The 16,371-nt window shown below is 42.3% G+C and overlaps 1 protein-coding gene across 1 annotated transcript; it reads right to left on the bottom strand.

Moving 5' to 3' along the window:
- Positions 1-422: 422 nt before the first annotated feature.
- Positions 423-14,803, bottom strand: LOC138368945 (zinc finger protein 853-like). The gene is made up of 2 exons (XM_069331670.1): positions 14,309-14,803; positions 423-446 (listed from the first exon to the last, which is right to left on the bottom strand). The coding sequence occupies exons 1-2, from the start codon at positions 14,801-14,803 to the stop codon at positions 423-425; spliced, it is 519 nt and encodes a 172-aa protein (XP_069187771.1).
- Positions 14,804-16,371: the final 1,568 nt, after the last annotated feature.

Raw genomic sequence — 16,371 nt, 5'->3', positions numbered from 1 at the left:
ACAAAGTCCTTTTTGTTTTGTAGTAAATAATGAATTCCAATATTTGTCTGTAACTGGCGGTTTCACTCCAGTGGAAATTCTATTTTTAAAGAGTTTTAAGCTTTTCTAGTAAATTTATTCTTATACTAATATACATCATTATTTAATTATCTTGAGAAAATTTACATAAATTTCCTGCTGTAAATAATTTTCCCCATACTCGCATAAGGCAGACGATCCGTCTTAGATACAAATATCCTTGAATATTCGGAGTGGAAACAACAGTTCAGCAGAGGAGATGCAGAACCTGTAGTTAATGACGGACCTTGACTACTACCTAAGAGAATGTGAACATCTAAAAGTCATAAACAATATGTGTAGAATAATAAACCCCACATTGTTTGAGTTAGGAAAACACTATTTGTCAAATATAGATACTGTTCTTAAAAGATTTCCCCATTTTGCACCTGCAAGATAACGTAACATTTTAAGGGTTCACAGATGTTAATCTTCTTGTTTGATAACTTGAGACAGTTAAGCAAGTCCCAGCTGTGTCTGGGTACAAGTGACAGGATGAACAACCCAGCAGGTTTTCTTCCTATTGGGGAGTGTTGGACATGCTGCTATGGTGGTCTGTCCACTCACAGGATGAGTGGCGCGGCCCAATACAGTCACTATGGCGGAGTCTCCACTCACAGGATGAGTGGCGCTGCCCAATACTGTCACTATGGCGGTGTGTCCACTCACAGGATGAGAGACGCTGCCCAATACTGTCACTATGGCGGTATGTCCACTCACAGGATGAGTGGCGCTGCCCAATACAGTCACTATGGCGGAGTCTCCACTCACAGGATAAGTGGCGCTGCCCAATACTGTCACTATGGCGGTGTGTCCACTCACAGGATGAGAGACGCTGCCCAATACTGTCACTATGGTAGTGTGTCCACTCACAGGATGAGTGACGCTGCCCAATACTGTCACTATGGTAGTGTGTACACTCACAAGATGAGTGGCGCTGCCCAATACTGTCACTATGGCGGTGTGTCCACTCACAGGATGAGAGACGCTGCCCAATACTGTCACTATGGTAGTGTGTCCACTCACAGGATGAGTGACGCTGCCCAATACTGTCACTATGGTAGTGTGTACACTCACAAGATGAGTGACGCTGCCCAATACTGTCACTATGGCGGTGTGTCCACTCACAGGATGAGTGGCGCTGCCCAATACTGTCACTATGGCGGTGTGTCCACTCACAGGATGAGAGACGCTGCCCAATACTGTCACTATGGTAGTGTGTCCACTCACAGGATGAGTGACGCTGCCCAATACTGTCACTATGGTAGTGTGTACACTCACAAGATGAGTGGCGCTGCCCAATACTGTCACTATGGAGGTGTGTCCACTCACAGGATGAGCGACGCTGCCCAATACTGTCACTATGGAGGTGTGTCCACTCACAGGATGAGCGACGTCGCCCAATAAACTCGCCCCTTTATATAAATAAATATATATATATATATATATGTATATATATATATATATATATATATATATATATATATATATATATATATATATATATATGTATATATATATATATAAATATATATATATATATATATAAATATATATATATATATATATATATATATATATATATATATATATGTATATATATATATGTATATATATATATATATATATATATATATATATATATATATGTATATGTATATATATATATGCAAACAAGCCTGAATGGTCCCCAGGACTATATACAACTGAAAACTCACACCCCAGAAGTGACTCGAACCCATACTCCCACAACTGGTATGTACAGGGACGCCTTAATCCGCTTGACCATCACGACCGGACATAAGGAAGTGATAGCCGAGGCTATATGAACCACTTCCCCGCCGGCACTCGGATGGTAATCTTGGGCATAGCATTTTATCAAATCACCTCATTCTTTGGGGCACACGTGAGGAACACAAATGCAAACAAGCCTGAATGGTCCCCAGGACTATATACAACTGAAAACTCACACCCCAGAAGTGACTCGAACCCATACTCCCACAACTGGTATGTACAGGGACGCCTTAATCCGCTTGACCATCACGACCGGACATAAGGAAGTGCCGGCGGGGAAGTGGTTCATATAGCCTCGGCTATCACTTCCTTATGTCCGGTCGTGATGGTCAAGCGGATTAAGGCGTCCCTGTACATACCAGTTGTGGGAGTATGGGTTCGAGTCACTTCTGGGGTGTGAGTTTTCAGTTGTATATAGTCCTGGGGACCATTCAGGCTTGTTTGCATTTGTGTTCCTCACGTGTGCCCCAAAGAATGAGGTGATTTGATAAAATGCTATGCCCAAGATTACCATCCGAGTGCCGGCGGGGAAGTGGTTCATATAGCCTCGGCTATCACTTCCTTATGTCCGGTCGTGATGGTCAAGCGGATTAAGGCGTCCCTGTACATACCAGTTGTGGGAGTATGGGTTCGAGTCACTTCTGGGGTGTGAGTTTTCAGTTGTATATAGTCCTGGGGACCATTCAGGCTTGTTTGCATTTGTGTTCCTCACGTGTGCCCCAAAGAATGAGGTGATTTGATAAAATGCTATGCCCAAGATTACCATCCGAGTGCCGGCGGGGAAGTGGTTCATATAGCCTCGGCTATCACTTCCTTATGTCCGGTCGTGATGGTCAAGCGGATTAAGGCGTCCCTGTACATACCAGTTGTGGGAGTATGGGTTCGAGTCACTTCTGGGGTGTGAGTTTTCAGTTATATATATATATATATATATATATATATATATATATATATATATATATATATATATATATATATATCTACAGCAAGAATCTAACTCTGCTTTTTGGGGAACATGAAATTGAATCACAAGAAGGTGTCCAACAGGGTGACCCCCTTGCTCCTTTTCTTTTCTGCCTAGTTATCAAGGAAGTCACCGATAACCTGTCCAGTGAGCTCAACATTTGGTTTTTGGACGATGGTACTCTAGCCGGCTCCCCAGCCTCACTCTTGGACGACATAAGAATAATCCAGGAGCAAGGAGCAAGTCTAGGCCTCACCCTGAACCCTTCCAAGTGCGAAATAACCTCCACCAACCAGCACATAATAGAGCAAATAAAGGTTGTTTTGCCTAACATTCATACAACCAACCCTGAGGACAGCACACTCCTAGGTGCTCCTCTTGGAAGGAATGCCATCGACGGGGTCCTCGGTAAAAAGATCACTGACCTGAAGAGGATGAACGAGAGGATTGAAGACATCGATGCTCATGATGCACTTTACCTCATCACCAGATGCTTGTCCCTCCCCAGGCTGACCTACTTTCTAAGATGTTCCCCATCTTTCAACAATATTAAATTAGAAGAGTACGACAGCTTGCTGAAATCAACACTAGAAAAAGCCCTCAATCTTTCCCTCAGCGACTCACAGTGGAAACAGGCCTCCCTTCCTGTCAGACTCGGGGGCCTTGGCGTGCGCACAGCAACACAAATTGCTGTACCAGCGTTCCTGTCCTCTTCAGTGGGGTCTGACAACTTGGTGAAGGAAATCCTACCTGAGCACCTAGTTCAACAGGCAGGGGTGCATGACTGCACAACCAAATGGGTCTCTCTTGCAGGACCAGCACCCCAACCACCGCCTTCTGAAGCCCATAAGCAATCCAGCTGGGATCGCCCCATTGCCGACCAAGAAGCTGCAACTTTGCTAGAAGCTGCGACAACACCACATGACACTGCCCGACTTAGAGCTGTAGCAGCTCCCCATGCAGGTGATTTCCTATTAGCAACCCCAATGTAAGCAACCGGCACCCGTCTCACACCGCAGGCCCTCCGAATTGCCGTGGCTCTCCGCCTCGCTGCCCCAATCCACACCGAATACAGGTGTATTTGCGGCGAGGCAGAGGCCGACAGATATGGACGGCATGGCCTTCTTTGCCAAAGGACGGGAGGATGGCATGCAAGACACGGCGAGGTTAATGACATTATTAAGAGAACCCTTACCACAGCCGGTTGTCCAGCAGAGAGAGAGCCCCATTACCTAATGTCCCGCAACTCTGATGAGCCTGTCGGTCGCCAAGAATGAATTACGGTTAACCCCTGGAAGAACTCACTTCTCAGTCTACTATGCAAGGCCCGATTTGCCTAATAAGCCAAGTTTTCATGAATTAATTGTTTTTCGACTACCTAACATACCTAACCTAACCTAACCTAACTTTTTCGGCTACCTAACCTAACCTAACCTATAAAGATAGGTTAGGTTAGGTTAGGTAGGGTTGGTTAGGTTCGGTCATATATCTACGTTAATTTTAACTCCAATAAAAAAAATTGACCTCATACATAATGAAATGGGTAGCTTTATCATTTCATAAGAAAAAAAATTGAGAAAATATATTAATTCAGGAAAACTTGGCTTATTAGGCAAATCGGGCCTTGCATAGTAGGCTGAGAAGTGAGTTCTGGCTACTAGGTACGACATATATATATATATATGTCGTACCTAGTAGCCAGAACTCACTTCTCAGCCTACTATTCAAGGCCCGATTTGCCTAATAAGCCAAGTTTTACTGAATTAATATATTTTCTCTAATTTTTTTCTTATGAAATGATAAAGCTACCCATTTCATTATGTATAAGGTCAATTTTTTTTTATTGGAGTTAAAGTTAACGTAGATATATGACCGAACCTAACCAACCCTACCTAACCTAACCAAACCTATCTTTATAGGTTAGGTTAGGTTAGGTAGCCGAAAACGTTAGGTTAGGTTAGGTTAGGTAGGTTAGGTAGTCGAAAAAACATTAATTTATGAAAACTAGGCTTATTAGGCAAATCGGGCCTTGCATAGTAGGCTGAGAAGTGAGTTCTGGCTACTAGGTACGACATATATATATATATATATATATATATATATATATATATATATATATATATATATATATATATATATATATGTCGTACCTAGTAGCCAGAACTCACTTCTCAGCCTACTATTCAAGGCCCGATTTGCCTAATAAGCCAAGTTTTCCTGAATTAATATATTTACTATAATTTTTTTCTTATGAAATGATAAAGCAATCCTTTTCTCTATGTATGAGGTCAATTTTTTTTTTATTGGAGTTAAAATTAACGTAGATATATGACCGAACCTAACCAACCCTACCTAACCTAACCTAACCTATATTTATAGGTAAGGTTAGGTTAGGTAGCCAAAAAAAGCTAGGTTAGGTTAGGTTAGGTAGGTTAGGTAGACGAAAAAACATTAATTCATGAAAACTTGGCTTATTAGGCAAATCGGGCCTTGAATAGTAGGCTGAGAAGTGCGTTCTGGCTATTAGGTACGACATATATATATATATATATATATATATATATATATATATATATATATATATATGTCGTACCTAATAGCCAGAACGCACTTCTCAGCCTACTATTCAAGGCCCGATTTGCCTAATAAGCCAAGTTTTCATGAATTAATGTTTTTTCGTCTACCTAACCTACCTAACCTAACCTAACCTAGCTTTTTTTGGCTACCAAACCTAACCTTACCTATAAATATAGGTTAGGTTAGGTTAGGTAGGGTTGGTTAGGTTCGGTCATATATCTACGTTAATTTTAACTCCAATAAAAAAAATTGACCTCATACATAGAGAAAAGGGTTGCTTTATCATTTCATAAGAAAAAAATTATAGTAAATATATTAATTCAGGAAAACTTGGCTTATTAGGCAAATCGGGCCTTGAATAGTAGGCTGAGAAGTGAGTTCTGGCTACTAGGTACGACATATATATATATATGTCGTACCTAGTAGCCAGAATGCACTTCTCGGCCTACTATGCAAGGCCCGATTTGCCTAATAAGCGAAGTTTTCCTGAATTTATATATTTTCTCTAATTTTTGTCTTATGAAATGATAAAGCTACCCATTTCATTATGTATGAAGTCAATTTATTTTTATTGGAGTTAAAAATAACGCAGATATTTGACTAAACCTAACCAACACTACCTAACCTAACCTATCTTTATAGGTTAGGTTAGGTTAGGTAGCCGAAAAAGTTAGGTTAGGTTAGGTTAGGTGGGTTAGGTAGTCGAAAAAAACTTAATTCATGAAAATTTGGCTTAGTAGGCAAATCGGACCTTGCATAGTAGGCTGAGAAGTGCGTTCTGGCTACTAGGTACGACATATATATATATATATATATATATATATATATATATATATATATATATATATATATATATATATATATATATATATATATATATATATATATATATATATATATATATATATATATATGAAATGATAAAGCGTAAATGTAAAGAAATGAAATGGTAAAGTGGACATGACTCTTACTGCAGGCGTGGGAGGAATATAAGGGGGGAACACCGTCACAATATATATATATATATATATATATATATATATATATATATATATATATATATATATATATATATAATATATATATATATATATATATATATATATATATATATATATATATATTGTGACGGTGTTCCCCCCTTATATTCCTCCCACGCCTGCAGTAAGAGTCATGTCCACTTTACCCGAGCGTTCTCTACGTCGCAGGCATCAGTTTGATATATGTGGGAGAATGTAGTGTTCTCGAAGTGCCGAGAACTTTATAATAGAAGAGTATTTTAGCCTGTGGTTTAGGCCCTTTTGAAAGCCAATATGGCGCTGGCTCTTCTGTTTTGCCGCCAAAACTGTGTGACGTCAGTGACACCAGATTGGTCACCGACAGCGACGTGACACAGGAAGCCAATGATAACCTCCCGTGGCGAATATGACGTCACGAAGGAAGGGGGGTCCGGTCATCGCGCCGCGCTGGCGCCATCAGTCTAAGACAGCACGTCAAGGAGGTCGGACGTGCGCTGGGGGGGTCCTGTCAGTTGGACAGTTTACCCCGTCTCCGGAGGACTTACGCATCACCCGTGGTCTGCCATCACCTGTGGGGTCTTCCTTCGTTCATGTGTTGGACCAGAGAAGGAATTGACAGAATATTGAGCAACAAGTGCTCCAGGAACAGGTGTTGTGCAAGAGTGGAGTCTAGGCAGCGATGTATGCGACGGCTGATAGCTTCACAGTGATGACGTAGTTGCTGGGCCAATCCTCCGGAGGGAATCAGTCTGACACGACACGTCAAGGTGGTTGGACGTGCGAAGATTGGTCCTGTCAGTTTGACAGTTGTTTCCCGCTCCCGTGGATTTTACGCATCACCTGAAGTCTGCAAGTACTCTGTGAGGTCTTCCTTCGTTCATGTGTTGGACCAGAGAGGAAATCGACGGGATATTGAGCAACAATTGCTCCAGGACAGGTACTGTGCAAGAAGAAGTGAAGTCTGTGCAGTGACGTATGCAACGTCTGAGGCAGTTCACCCGTTTGTGACGGCGTAGTGGCTGGACCGAGCCACCGAGAAGCAGTGGAAGAAGAAAACTATTCGGGAATCCAAACGACTGCAGCCGAGACGTAGGCAGGCAGCCGTAGCTGGGAGGAGAAGTTGACGGCCGGGAGACCGACTCCAACCCTACAAGAAGTCGAGGAGGAGCACGGACCTGCAGTGAAAAGGCACGGAGACGACGCACTTATGGTGGGACGTTGATTGAGTTCCTGGAGAACACGACAGAGTGTGTGTGTGGGGGCGTTCCCTACACGAGGCAGGAGCCTGGACCAGGAGCTACAACTCAACTCTCACCGGAGGATAGGTGGAAGTAGGTGATTCTAGTTTCCCTCCCAATTCCCCTTTAGTCAGCTATATTATTTAGCCAGAGGATTTTGTATGTCGTGAGCAAGGCTCACCTATGTCACAGTAAGGCACCAGTGTGCAGAGTGGGACTATATAGAGTGCTCACTGAATTTATTACTATTATTGGTGTATGCAGGCACCCGGAGTAATTGATGAATTTACTGTGTTGATAACGTCTTTCATGAGACTTTAATATGATCATTTAGTGAGAGAATATATATATAAATAGGCCAGTATTTGGAGTTAGGCTGTGTGCCCAGTAACTATGTTATTACCATTATTGATGTCTATGATTCATCCATATATATATATGTCTATGCTTGTGTATTGAATAATCATTCATGTGTGCAGGGATTAATTGTGTTATCGCCCACGAAAGGAATTACTGAGAACTCCAGTGATATATACTTGCATACGTTATCATTTAATGAAGGGCAGTGTGATATACCATGATAGTGAGTTATTGTGTCCATTTAATATAGAAATGTTTGATTGAGCTCAAGATCAGTGCAGCAAAGTATTTACGTGCTATTGTCGCTAATATTGTGTGTTCGAACTTCTAGTGATCTTTGAGAATTTAAAGAAACAGAGCGCGTGACGCCATTGACGCGAGGAGGAGCATTGCCAGCTTGGCGAGTTCATGATTATATGTGTGGGAACGAGCGACTTCGGCTTGGAACAGCTGTTTGCTTATTTGATATAATCTTGTGATGTCTTTGAATGAGTTTTAAGTAATATACAAAGTACATTGGTGTTTATATCATCCCCTCCATATTTCTTGTGGCTATAAAATACCTGAAAGGAAAGAGTGACAGAAATAAATACCTGCCTGACATCAGACATATTGAGTGTGCTCTTGCCACTGCTACCACAATTCAACAAAACCACTGACGTGTTACTGGACACGGGAAACACCAGTTGGCGACCTTGTGGTTAGTAGTAGAGCCCATGACGGGGCGGGCACACAATAGTTAAGTGAACAAGTTGTGTTCCCACTCCTTCTCGATCAGAGGCCGGTTGGGATTGACTAGGATACTCTCCTGGCGTACAGTGGCGCCGCGAGGATAGAGTGAAGACCCGCAGGGCTACGTGAGTGACCTTGAGTATACTGTTACTCGCCAATTTCCCCTCTCATTGGAGGTCAACCCCGACATTGGCGACCTTGCCAGGATTAAATACTTATACTGTCGCTTACCGAGAAACCCCGACAATATATATATATATATATATATATATATATATATATATATATATATATATATATATATATATATATATATATATATATATATATATATATATATATATATACATTTATTAGTATATTTTGGTAGCAGTCTTTCCTGTAGACATATTATTAAATATGACCGAACAAGTAAGATTAATAATTCTAACACGAATTTTCTCGATCTTTCTTATATTTCTTTTCACTGTTGATGGTAATTGAAAAAAAAATTCTCCAAAATTCATTTTTATTTCTAGTCTGACGTGACACTTGAACGCGTTTCGTAACAACTTTTTACATTTTCAAAGACTTTTAGTTTACACACACACACAACTATTGCCTGCAAACACTAAATAGAGTTCTTACTTATGCTATGATTTAAACAGCTTTCATTTTTCATTTTATACCCGCATTTTGGGTGAGGTGATATGTTACAACAGTTTTGGATGAGGTGAACAAAACTTTCAACACAGGATAGAACACGAAACAATGGGTATTGAAGGTAAGAATGAAGTAATTGCAGAGGGCCTATTGGCCCATATTTCTTGATGCTTCTATATTGGAGCGGAGTCTTGAGGTGGGTAGAATATAGTTGTGCATTAATTGGCTGTTGATTGCTGGTGTTGACTTCTTGATGTGTAGTGCCTCGCAGACGTCAAGCCGCCTGCTATCGCTGTATCTATCGATGATTTCTGTGTTGTTTGCTAAGATTTCTCTGGTGATGGTTTGGTTGTGGGAAGAGATAATATGTTCCTTAATGGAGCCCTGTTGCTTATGCATCATTAAACGCCTGGAAAGAGATGTTGTTGTCTTGCCTATATACTTGTTTTTTTTAGGCTTACAGTCCCCAAGAGGGCATTTAAAGGCATAGACGACGTTGGTCTCTTTTATAGCGTTCTGCTTTGTGTCTGGAGAGTTTCTCATGAGTAGGCTGGCCGTTTTTCTGGTTTTATAGTAAATCGTCAGTTGTATCTTCTGATTTTTGTCTGTAGGGATAATGTTTCTACTGACAATATCTTTCAGGACCCTTTCCTCCGTTTTATGGGCTGTGGAAAAGAGGTTCCTGTAAAATAGTCTAATAGGGGGTATAGGTGTTGTGTTAGTTGTCTCTTCAGAGGTTGCATGGCGTTTCACTTTCCTTCTTATGATGTCTTCCACGGAACCATTGGAGAAGCCGTTGTTGACTAGGACCTGCCTTACCCTACAGAGTTCTTCGTCGACTTGCTTCCATTCTGAGCTGTGGCTGAGGGCACGGTCGACATAAGCGTTAACAACACTCCTCTTGTACCTGTCCGGGCAGTCACTGTTGGCATTCAGGCACATTCCTATGTTTGTTTCCTTAGTGTAGACTGCAGTGTGGAAAACTCCGCTCCTTTCCATGAATGTTACATCTAGAAAGGGCAGCTTCCCATCCTTCTCCATCTCGTAAGTGAAACGCAACACAGAATTCTGCTCAAATGCCTCCTTCAGCTCCTGCAGATGTCTGACATCAGGTACCTGTGTAAAAATGTCGTCAACGTACCTGCAGTATATGGCCGGTTTCAAGTTCATGTCGACTAAGGCTTTTTGCTCGATGGTACCCATGTAGAAGTTTGCAAACAGGACACCTAGGGGAGAACCCATGGCGGCCCCATCTACTTGCTTATACATGTGTCCATCCGGGCTCAAGCAGGGTGCCTCTTTAGTACAAGCTTGGAGTAGTTTCCTTAGACTGCTTTCTGGTATGTCAAGAGGAGCACAGGCCAGATCACGGTACACTCTGTCGGCTATCATCCCGATTGTATCATCCACAGGTACGTTGGTAAACAGAGATTCTACGTCCAACGAGGCTCTTATCCCTCACTAAGGAGTCAACGAGGCTGACTCCTTATGTCCCTTGCGCCTTCAGCCTGAAGTCTCCAAAGGAATTTGTTGACTTGCTGCGGGGAACACGGGCCACAGGGATATATATATATATATATATATATATATATATATATATATATATATATATATATATATATATATTGTGATGGGAAAGTGTAGGAGTGTAGATGTTCGGCAGTCCTCCAATGGCAGGTGTCAATGCCTTGTCACACTTAATAAAAAAAAGATAGACTGCTTGTCTGTTTATCTGTGGTAAAGTAAGGGAAGACACGCAAAACACATAGTATCTGTTCGTATCTGTAAAGGCCAAAAGTAGGGGTGAAGGCAGATATTTCCTTAGCTCGCTCCGTCAAACACACTTGGTAGTATCCCTTGAGTAAGTCTAGCTTCGATAGATACCGAGCATTATCAATGGCGTCAAGGATGTCATCTATTCTAGGTAATGGATAAGCATCCATGATAGTCACAAGATTCAATTTCCGGTAATCGGTACACAACCTCACTTTACCTTGCGGTTTCGGCACCAAGATGCAGGGTGAGGCCCAAGGGAACTCACAAGGGGTGGCCAGCCCATGATCCAGGAGGTACTGTACCTCAGCACGCATGACTTCCTTTTTGCTTGGGCTGATTCTGTAGAAAGGTTGACGAATCGGCCGGGTGTCAGGGAGTAGCTGGATGTCGTGCTGAACCACATTACACTCCTGTGGATCATCGCTGAACAACTTCTGATGTTCCTTGAAGATTCTGATGAGAGGAGCACTATTACTGTCCTGCAAATAGGTATGAAGATCATTAAGGATTTCCGAGTTGGTAGGCACTGACTCAGCGTTAGTGCTTTCGGGAGGAGAAACAGGGAAGGTCTCACTGTTGAGGTATGGACCTTTAAAGGTGGATAATGATACCAACACAGTGTGGGGAAGTACCTTGATAGTGATTTAGGAGGTTGACGTGGCACAACTGGGTCTTCTGCCGCCTATCTAGAGTCTCAAGAACGTAGTTGTGGTTGTTTCTGCACTCCTTGATGCGGTAAGGTCCTGAAAACTTCTTTTGCAATGGAGAACCTGGGATAGGAAAATATGCCAACACGAAGTCTCCTGGTTTAAATTTCCTTAGTTTGCTGCGTTGGTCAAAATGAGTCTTCATCCTCTCCTGAGCTTCCAGTAGATTGTCATTAGCAAATTTACGTACTCTCTCTAGTATGTGTTTTAAGTTTTGAAGAAACTGGGGCACATTCTGAGGGTCACTGAAGGTGGCATTACATAGAGAGTCTTTGAAAGCTTTGAGAGGAGTACGGCACTTACGTCCGTAGAGCATCTCATAAGGAGATACTCCTAGAGACTCATTGGGGAGACTTCTGAAAATGCACATAATGAGGTCAAGTTGTTTATCCCAGTCCTTCAAGGTTTCATTGCAAAATTTCTTTAGGAGTGCTTTAATAGTCTGATGACTACGGTCAAGAGAACCCTGTGAAGCAGGATGATAGGGGCTGGACAGTACCTGTGTGATGTTGAACTCCTCCAGTGTCTTCTTGAAGAGATCACTGGTGAAGTTGGTGCCACAGTCACTTTGAACCTCTCTTGGAAATCCATACTGGGTGAAGATCTTCAATAGCTGTTTCACCACAGTAGCAGCCGTAATGTTCTTTACAGGAACTGCTATGGTGAATCTGGTGGTAGGACACAGGATAGTTAGTATATAGGCGTTGCCAGAACTGGTCCAGGGTAAAGGACCAACACAGTCTATGATGAGTCTGTGGAAAGGTTCCGCAGGCACCTGGATAGGAGTTAATGGAGCCTAGGGAATAGAGATGTTAAGTTTACCTGCCATCTGACATGTATGACACTGTTGCACGTAACTTTTGACGTCCTTAACCATACCTGGCCAGTAGTAGTCTTGTCTGATTCCGTGATAGGTTTTGTTAAAACCATAGTGAGAAAGTGCTCCGTGGGCCAGGTGTAGAATATCGGGCTGTAGGCTGGTGGGAACCACTAGTTGTTCGACATTTGCCCAATCTTCGTCCTCCTTCAGCTTACTGGGTCTGTACCTGCGGTAGAGCAACTGATTCTCTAGGAAGAGCCCAGGGATACTGTCAGGTTGAGTCTCAGCCTGGAAGAATAATGGTGTTAATGATAGATCTTCCCTCTGTAACTTACGGAACTCCAAACTAGTAAGATTCGGTGGTAGATTCTGAGCGTCTTGAGGGACAGCGGTAGCAGTAGAGTCAGTTGGTTGCGGGCGTGCAGCTTGTGCACGGGTGGTCACCAAAACCGGAGGAGAAACTTCATCACTTTCTTGGACCTCTGCTGAAACATACTTAAAGATGGGATTGTCCACTACAGAGTTACACACCTGGGGTTTGTCCGTGATGATCAGGTTGGACGGTTGCAGATCTTCTGCCAAGTCGTTGCCTAGGAGAAGTTGCACTCCAGACATGGGAAAAGGCTTTTCCCTGATGGCGACTTGGACTTCACCGGTCACAAAAGGACAATCCAGGTGGACTCCGGCGAGTGGATACGGAGTGGTAGCAGTGAGGTCAGTGATAAGGATGGTTTCCCCAGTGTAGGTGATGTTAGGCACAGCTGATTTCAATATTATGGACTGAAGAGCCGCTGTGTCCTCAAGATCTTCAATTTGAAACGTCCCTCCGAATCTACACCGTTGGCAGAGACAGTTCCAGGATACAGGTGTTTGCTGAAGAGAGAAAGATCATTAACAGGAACACCAACATTCATCACAGGCTTACCGGACTTAGGAGGAGTCTGTTTGGGTTTAGGAGTTTCACTATAGCCTTTGTATTGGGCCTTCCCACATCTATCTATGGTATGTCCATAGAGTTTGCAATACTTACAATACAATTGAGAGCTTGCTTGATCTGTACTTACTTTATCATAACTGTACCAAGACTTCTTACTGGGAGGTGGTGATGGTGTCAGCCGGTGGATGAGGCTGTAGGTGTCAGCCGACTTCGCACATTTGATATAGTCGGTTTCTTCTTTGTCTGCTAAATATAAACGGACGGAAGGGGGAACACGTCTCAAGAATTCCTCAACTAGCATGAGGTTGACGAGTTCTGAAAATGTAGAGACAAGTGCTGCTTCCAGCCATTTCATGAAATATCTTTTCTTTGTGTTGGCAAATTCTAGAAAGGTGGTGGTACTTGCCTTTAGATAATCACGGAATTTTCGTCTTTAGCTTTCGGTGGAGAGAAGGTAGGCGTCCAAAACTGCTTGCTTCAGGGTCTGGTAGTCATTCTCATACGCTAAAGTACTGAGAGTAACCGCAGCTCTACCTGTGAGATGCACTCTGAGAAGGGTAGACCATTGATCTGCCGGCCAGCTAAGTTTATTAGCTAGGGTCTCAAAAGTGGTGAAAAAGACATCGATCTCTGTCTCAACGAATGGTGGCATTAACTTACTTGCATGGGAGACATTGAAACTTACGGGAAGATTAGCGGTAGCTTGTTGGCGCTGAGTGTGGTGTGTAGTTTTCAACGCGAGTTCTTGTTGTCGACATGCTATAGCCATTTCGGCTTGCTTCTTATCATGCTCGCGTTGCATCTCCAGGTGACGTTGTTTTGCTTCAAGCTGTACTCGCTCACGCTCACGGAGTAGTGCAGTCTCACGTTCCTGTTCTTCTTTCCTGATTGCAGCCTCTCTTTCCCTTATTTGTAGAACTTCCTTTTGTTGTTGGAGGGCTTCCTTTTGTTGTTGGAGGGCTTCCTTTTGTTGTTGGAGGGCTTCCTTTTGTTGTTGGAGGGCTTCCTTTTGTTGTTGGAGGGCTTCCTTTTGTTGTTGGAGGGCTTCCTTTTGTTGTTGGAGGGCTTCCTTTTGTTGTTGGAGGGCTTCCTTTTGTTGTTGGAGGGCTTCCTTTTGTTGTTGGAGGGCTTCCTTTTGTTGTTCCCGCTCGAGCTTTGCAAGTTCGAGCTTGAGTTTCATAGTTGCCAGATCATGTTTATCTGTAATAGAATAATTTTCGTAAGTTTCAGAGTCAATCTTCCCTTCATCTAAGAGGTGATCCATTATTAAATTGTACAATTCATTTTTGTTGGCTCCATGGGGAACATCTAGTTGATACTCGTGTGCAAGAGTTTGTAACTCGGTCCTCTTGGTACCACTTAAGGTTCCTATTTCACCTGCTGGATCGTTACGGAAAGCTTGGAGACGAAATATGGTGAAAAATAGCAAATAAATGTACAACGAATACTTGTGATATGGTAAGTGTCAGTAACAGGATAACGTGGCAACTGGTAACTATCCTGTGGATTTTATATTTAACAATTAAAGTTAATTTTAGTATGGTAAATGATTAGTGAATCAAAAGCGCAGGAAATCTTGTACCCGGTACTCAATATAAGAGAATAAGGGCAAGAGAATCCTACTAAATAAATGAAACTGAGTTTCTAAAACAAATGAAACATTTAATTGTTCCAAAAGTGAATAAGGTAGCCCAAGAATGTAGGCATACCTTGCCGAGTCTCTATAGGACAAAAGCAAGGGTTTTCCCACTAAATGAAATAAGATACTTACAGAATTAGCGAACTTTGTGCTCTGAAAAAAGAAAGCTAATTCCCTACCTAAGTAAATATCATCATCTCTGACCGACGTATAGAGGTGCGAGTGTCAACTGGTGACGAGAACTGCTGCTGAGGTCCCAACTCAACAACGTAGTCCGTGCTAGAGGAACTATGGCCCTCTGTATCCTCCTTCGGTCGGATTGCAGAAGATCGGGTGCTTTGACCCGAAGACAAACCAAAGTACCAGGGTACCAAAAATGATGATCTGTCTGAGATTGAGAAATATCCTAGGGACAAAAGGTGGTAAACACGAGTAATAACACGGAGGGAGAGATGACCAATTAAGAGAATGACTGCGGCCTACAGTCACCACGTAATCCAAAGTTATCCAACACTCACAATATGCTACTCTCGGAATGCACAATACACACAGCACCATATAAATATTAAAAGTAATGAAAATATTGAAAAGCAACTGTATCAAAGCCAAGTACGCTTACCACAAATTGATGTTCTGGTACTAGTACCTGAGTGAAGCTCCTAGGACAGGCCCCCATTAAATGTGACGGGAAAGTGTAGGAGTGTAGATGTTCGGCAGTCCTCCAATGGCAGGTGTCAATGCCTAGTCACACTTAATAAAAAGATAGACTGCTTGTCTGTTTATCTGTGGTAAAGTAAGGGAAGACACGCAAAACACATAGTATGAACAATGAAACTTTAATTAATATAGAAAACAAATTATAAACAAAGACAATCCCTTGGCTATGTACAATGCAAACAAACAAGTCAAAAACATATAATATAAATGAAGAATAAGAATGAAGTTACTCTACAATAATATAAATACACAGTGAAAAATAATCAGGTGCTGAGAATATGGCGCTAGCTGAGAAACATCCACCTGATACACAACGTATATCAGTTAGTTGTTCACTGCTTGAGAGCACAAGGATATTCTGACTTCACTGGCTGGTTCAAGCCCAGACATCG

The sequence above is a fragment of the Procambarus clarkii genome, chromosome 26 (genome assembly GCF_040958095.1).
Source record: "Procambarus clarkii isolate CNS0578487 chromosome 26, FALCON_Pclarkii_2.0, whole genome shotgun sequence".
Classification (NCBI taxonomy): domain Eukaryota; kingdom Metazoa; phylum Arthropoda; class Malacostraca; order Decapoda; family Cambaridae; genus Procambarus; species Procambarus clarkii.
This window is presented reverse-complemented; position numbering and strand designations above follow the sequence as displayed.

What these genes read in the sequence shown, in the direction of transcription:
- LOC138368945 (XM_069331670.1), bottom strand. Translation starts at nt 14,803, where the DNA reads ATGAAACTCAAGCTCGAACTTGCAAAGCTCGAGCGGGAACAACAAAAG. An exon ending in AAGCTACCGCTAATCTTCCC is followed by an intron (nt 447 to 14,308) that starts GTAAGTTTCAAT and finishes GTTATCTTGCAG; the next exon opens with GTGCAAAATGGGGAAATCTT.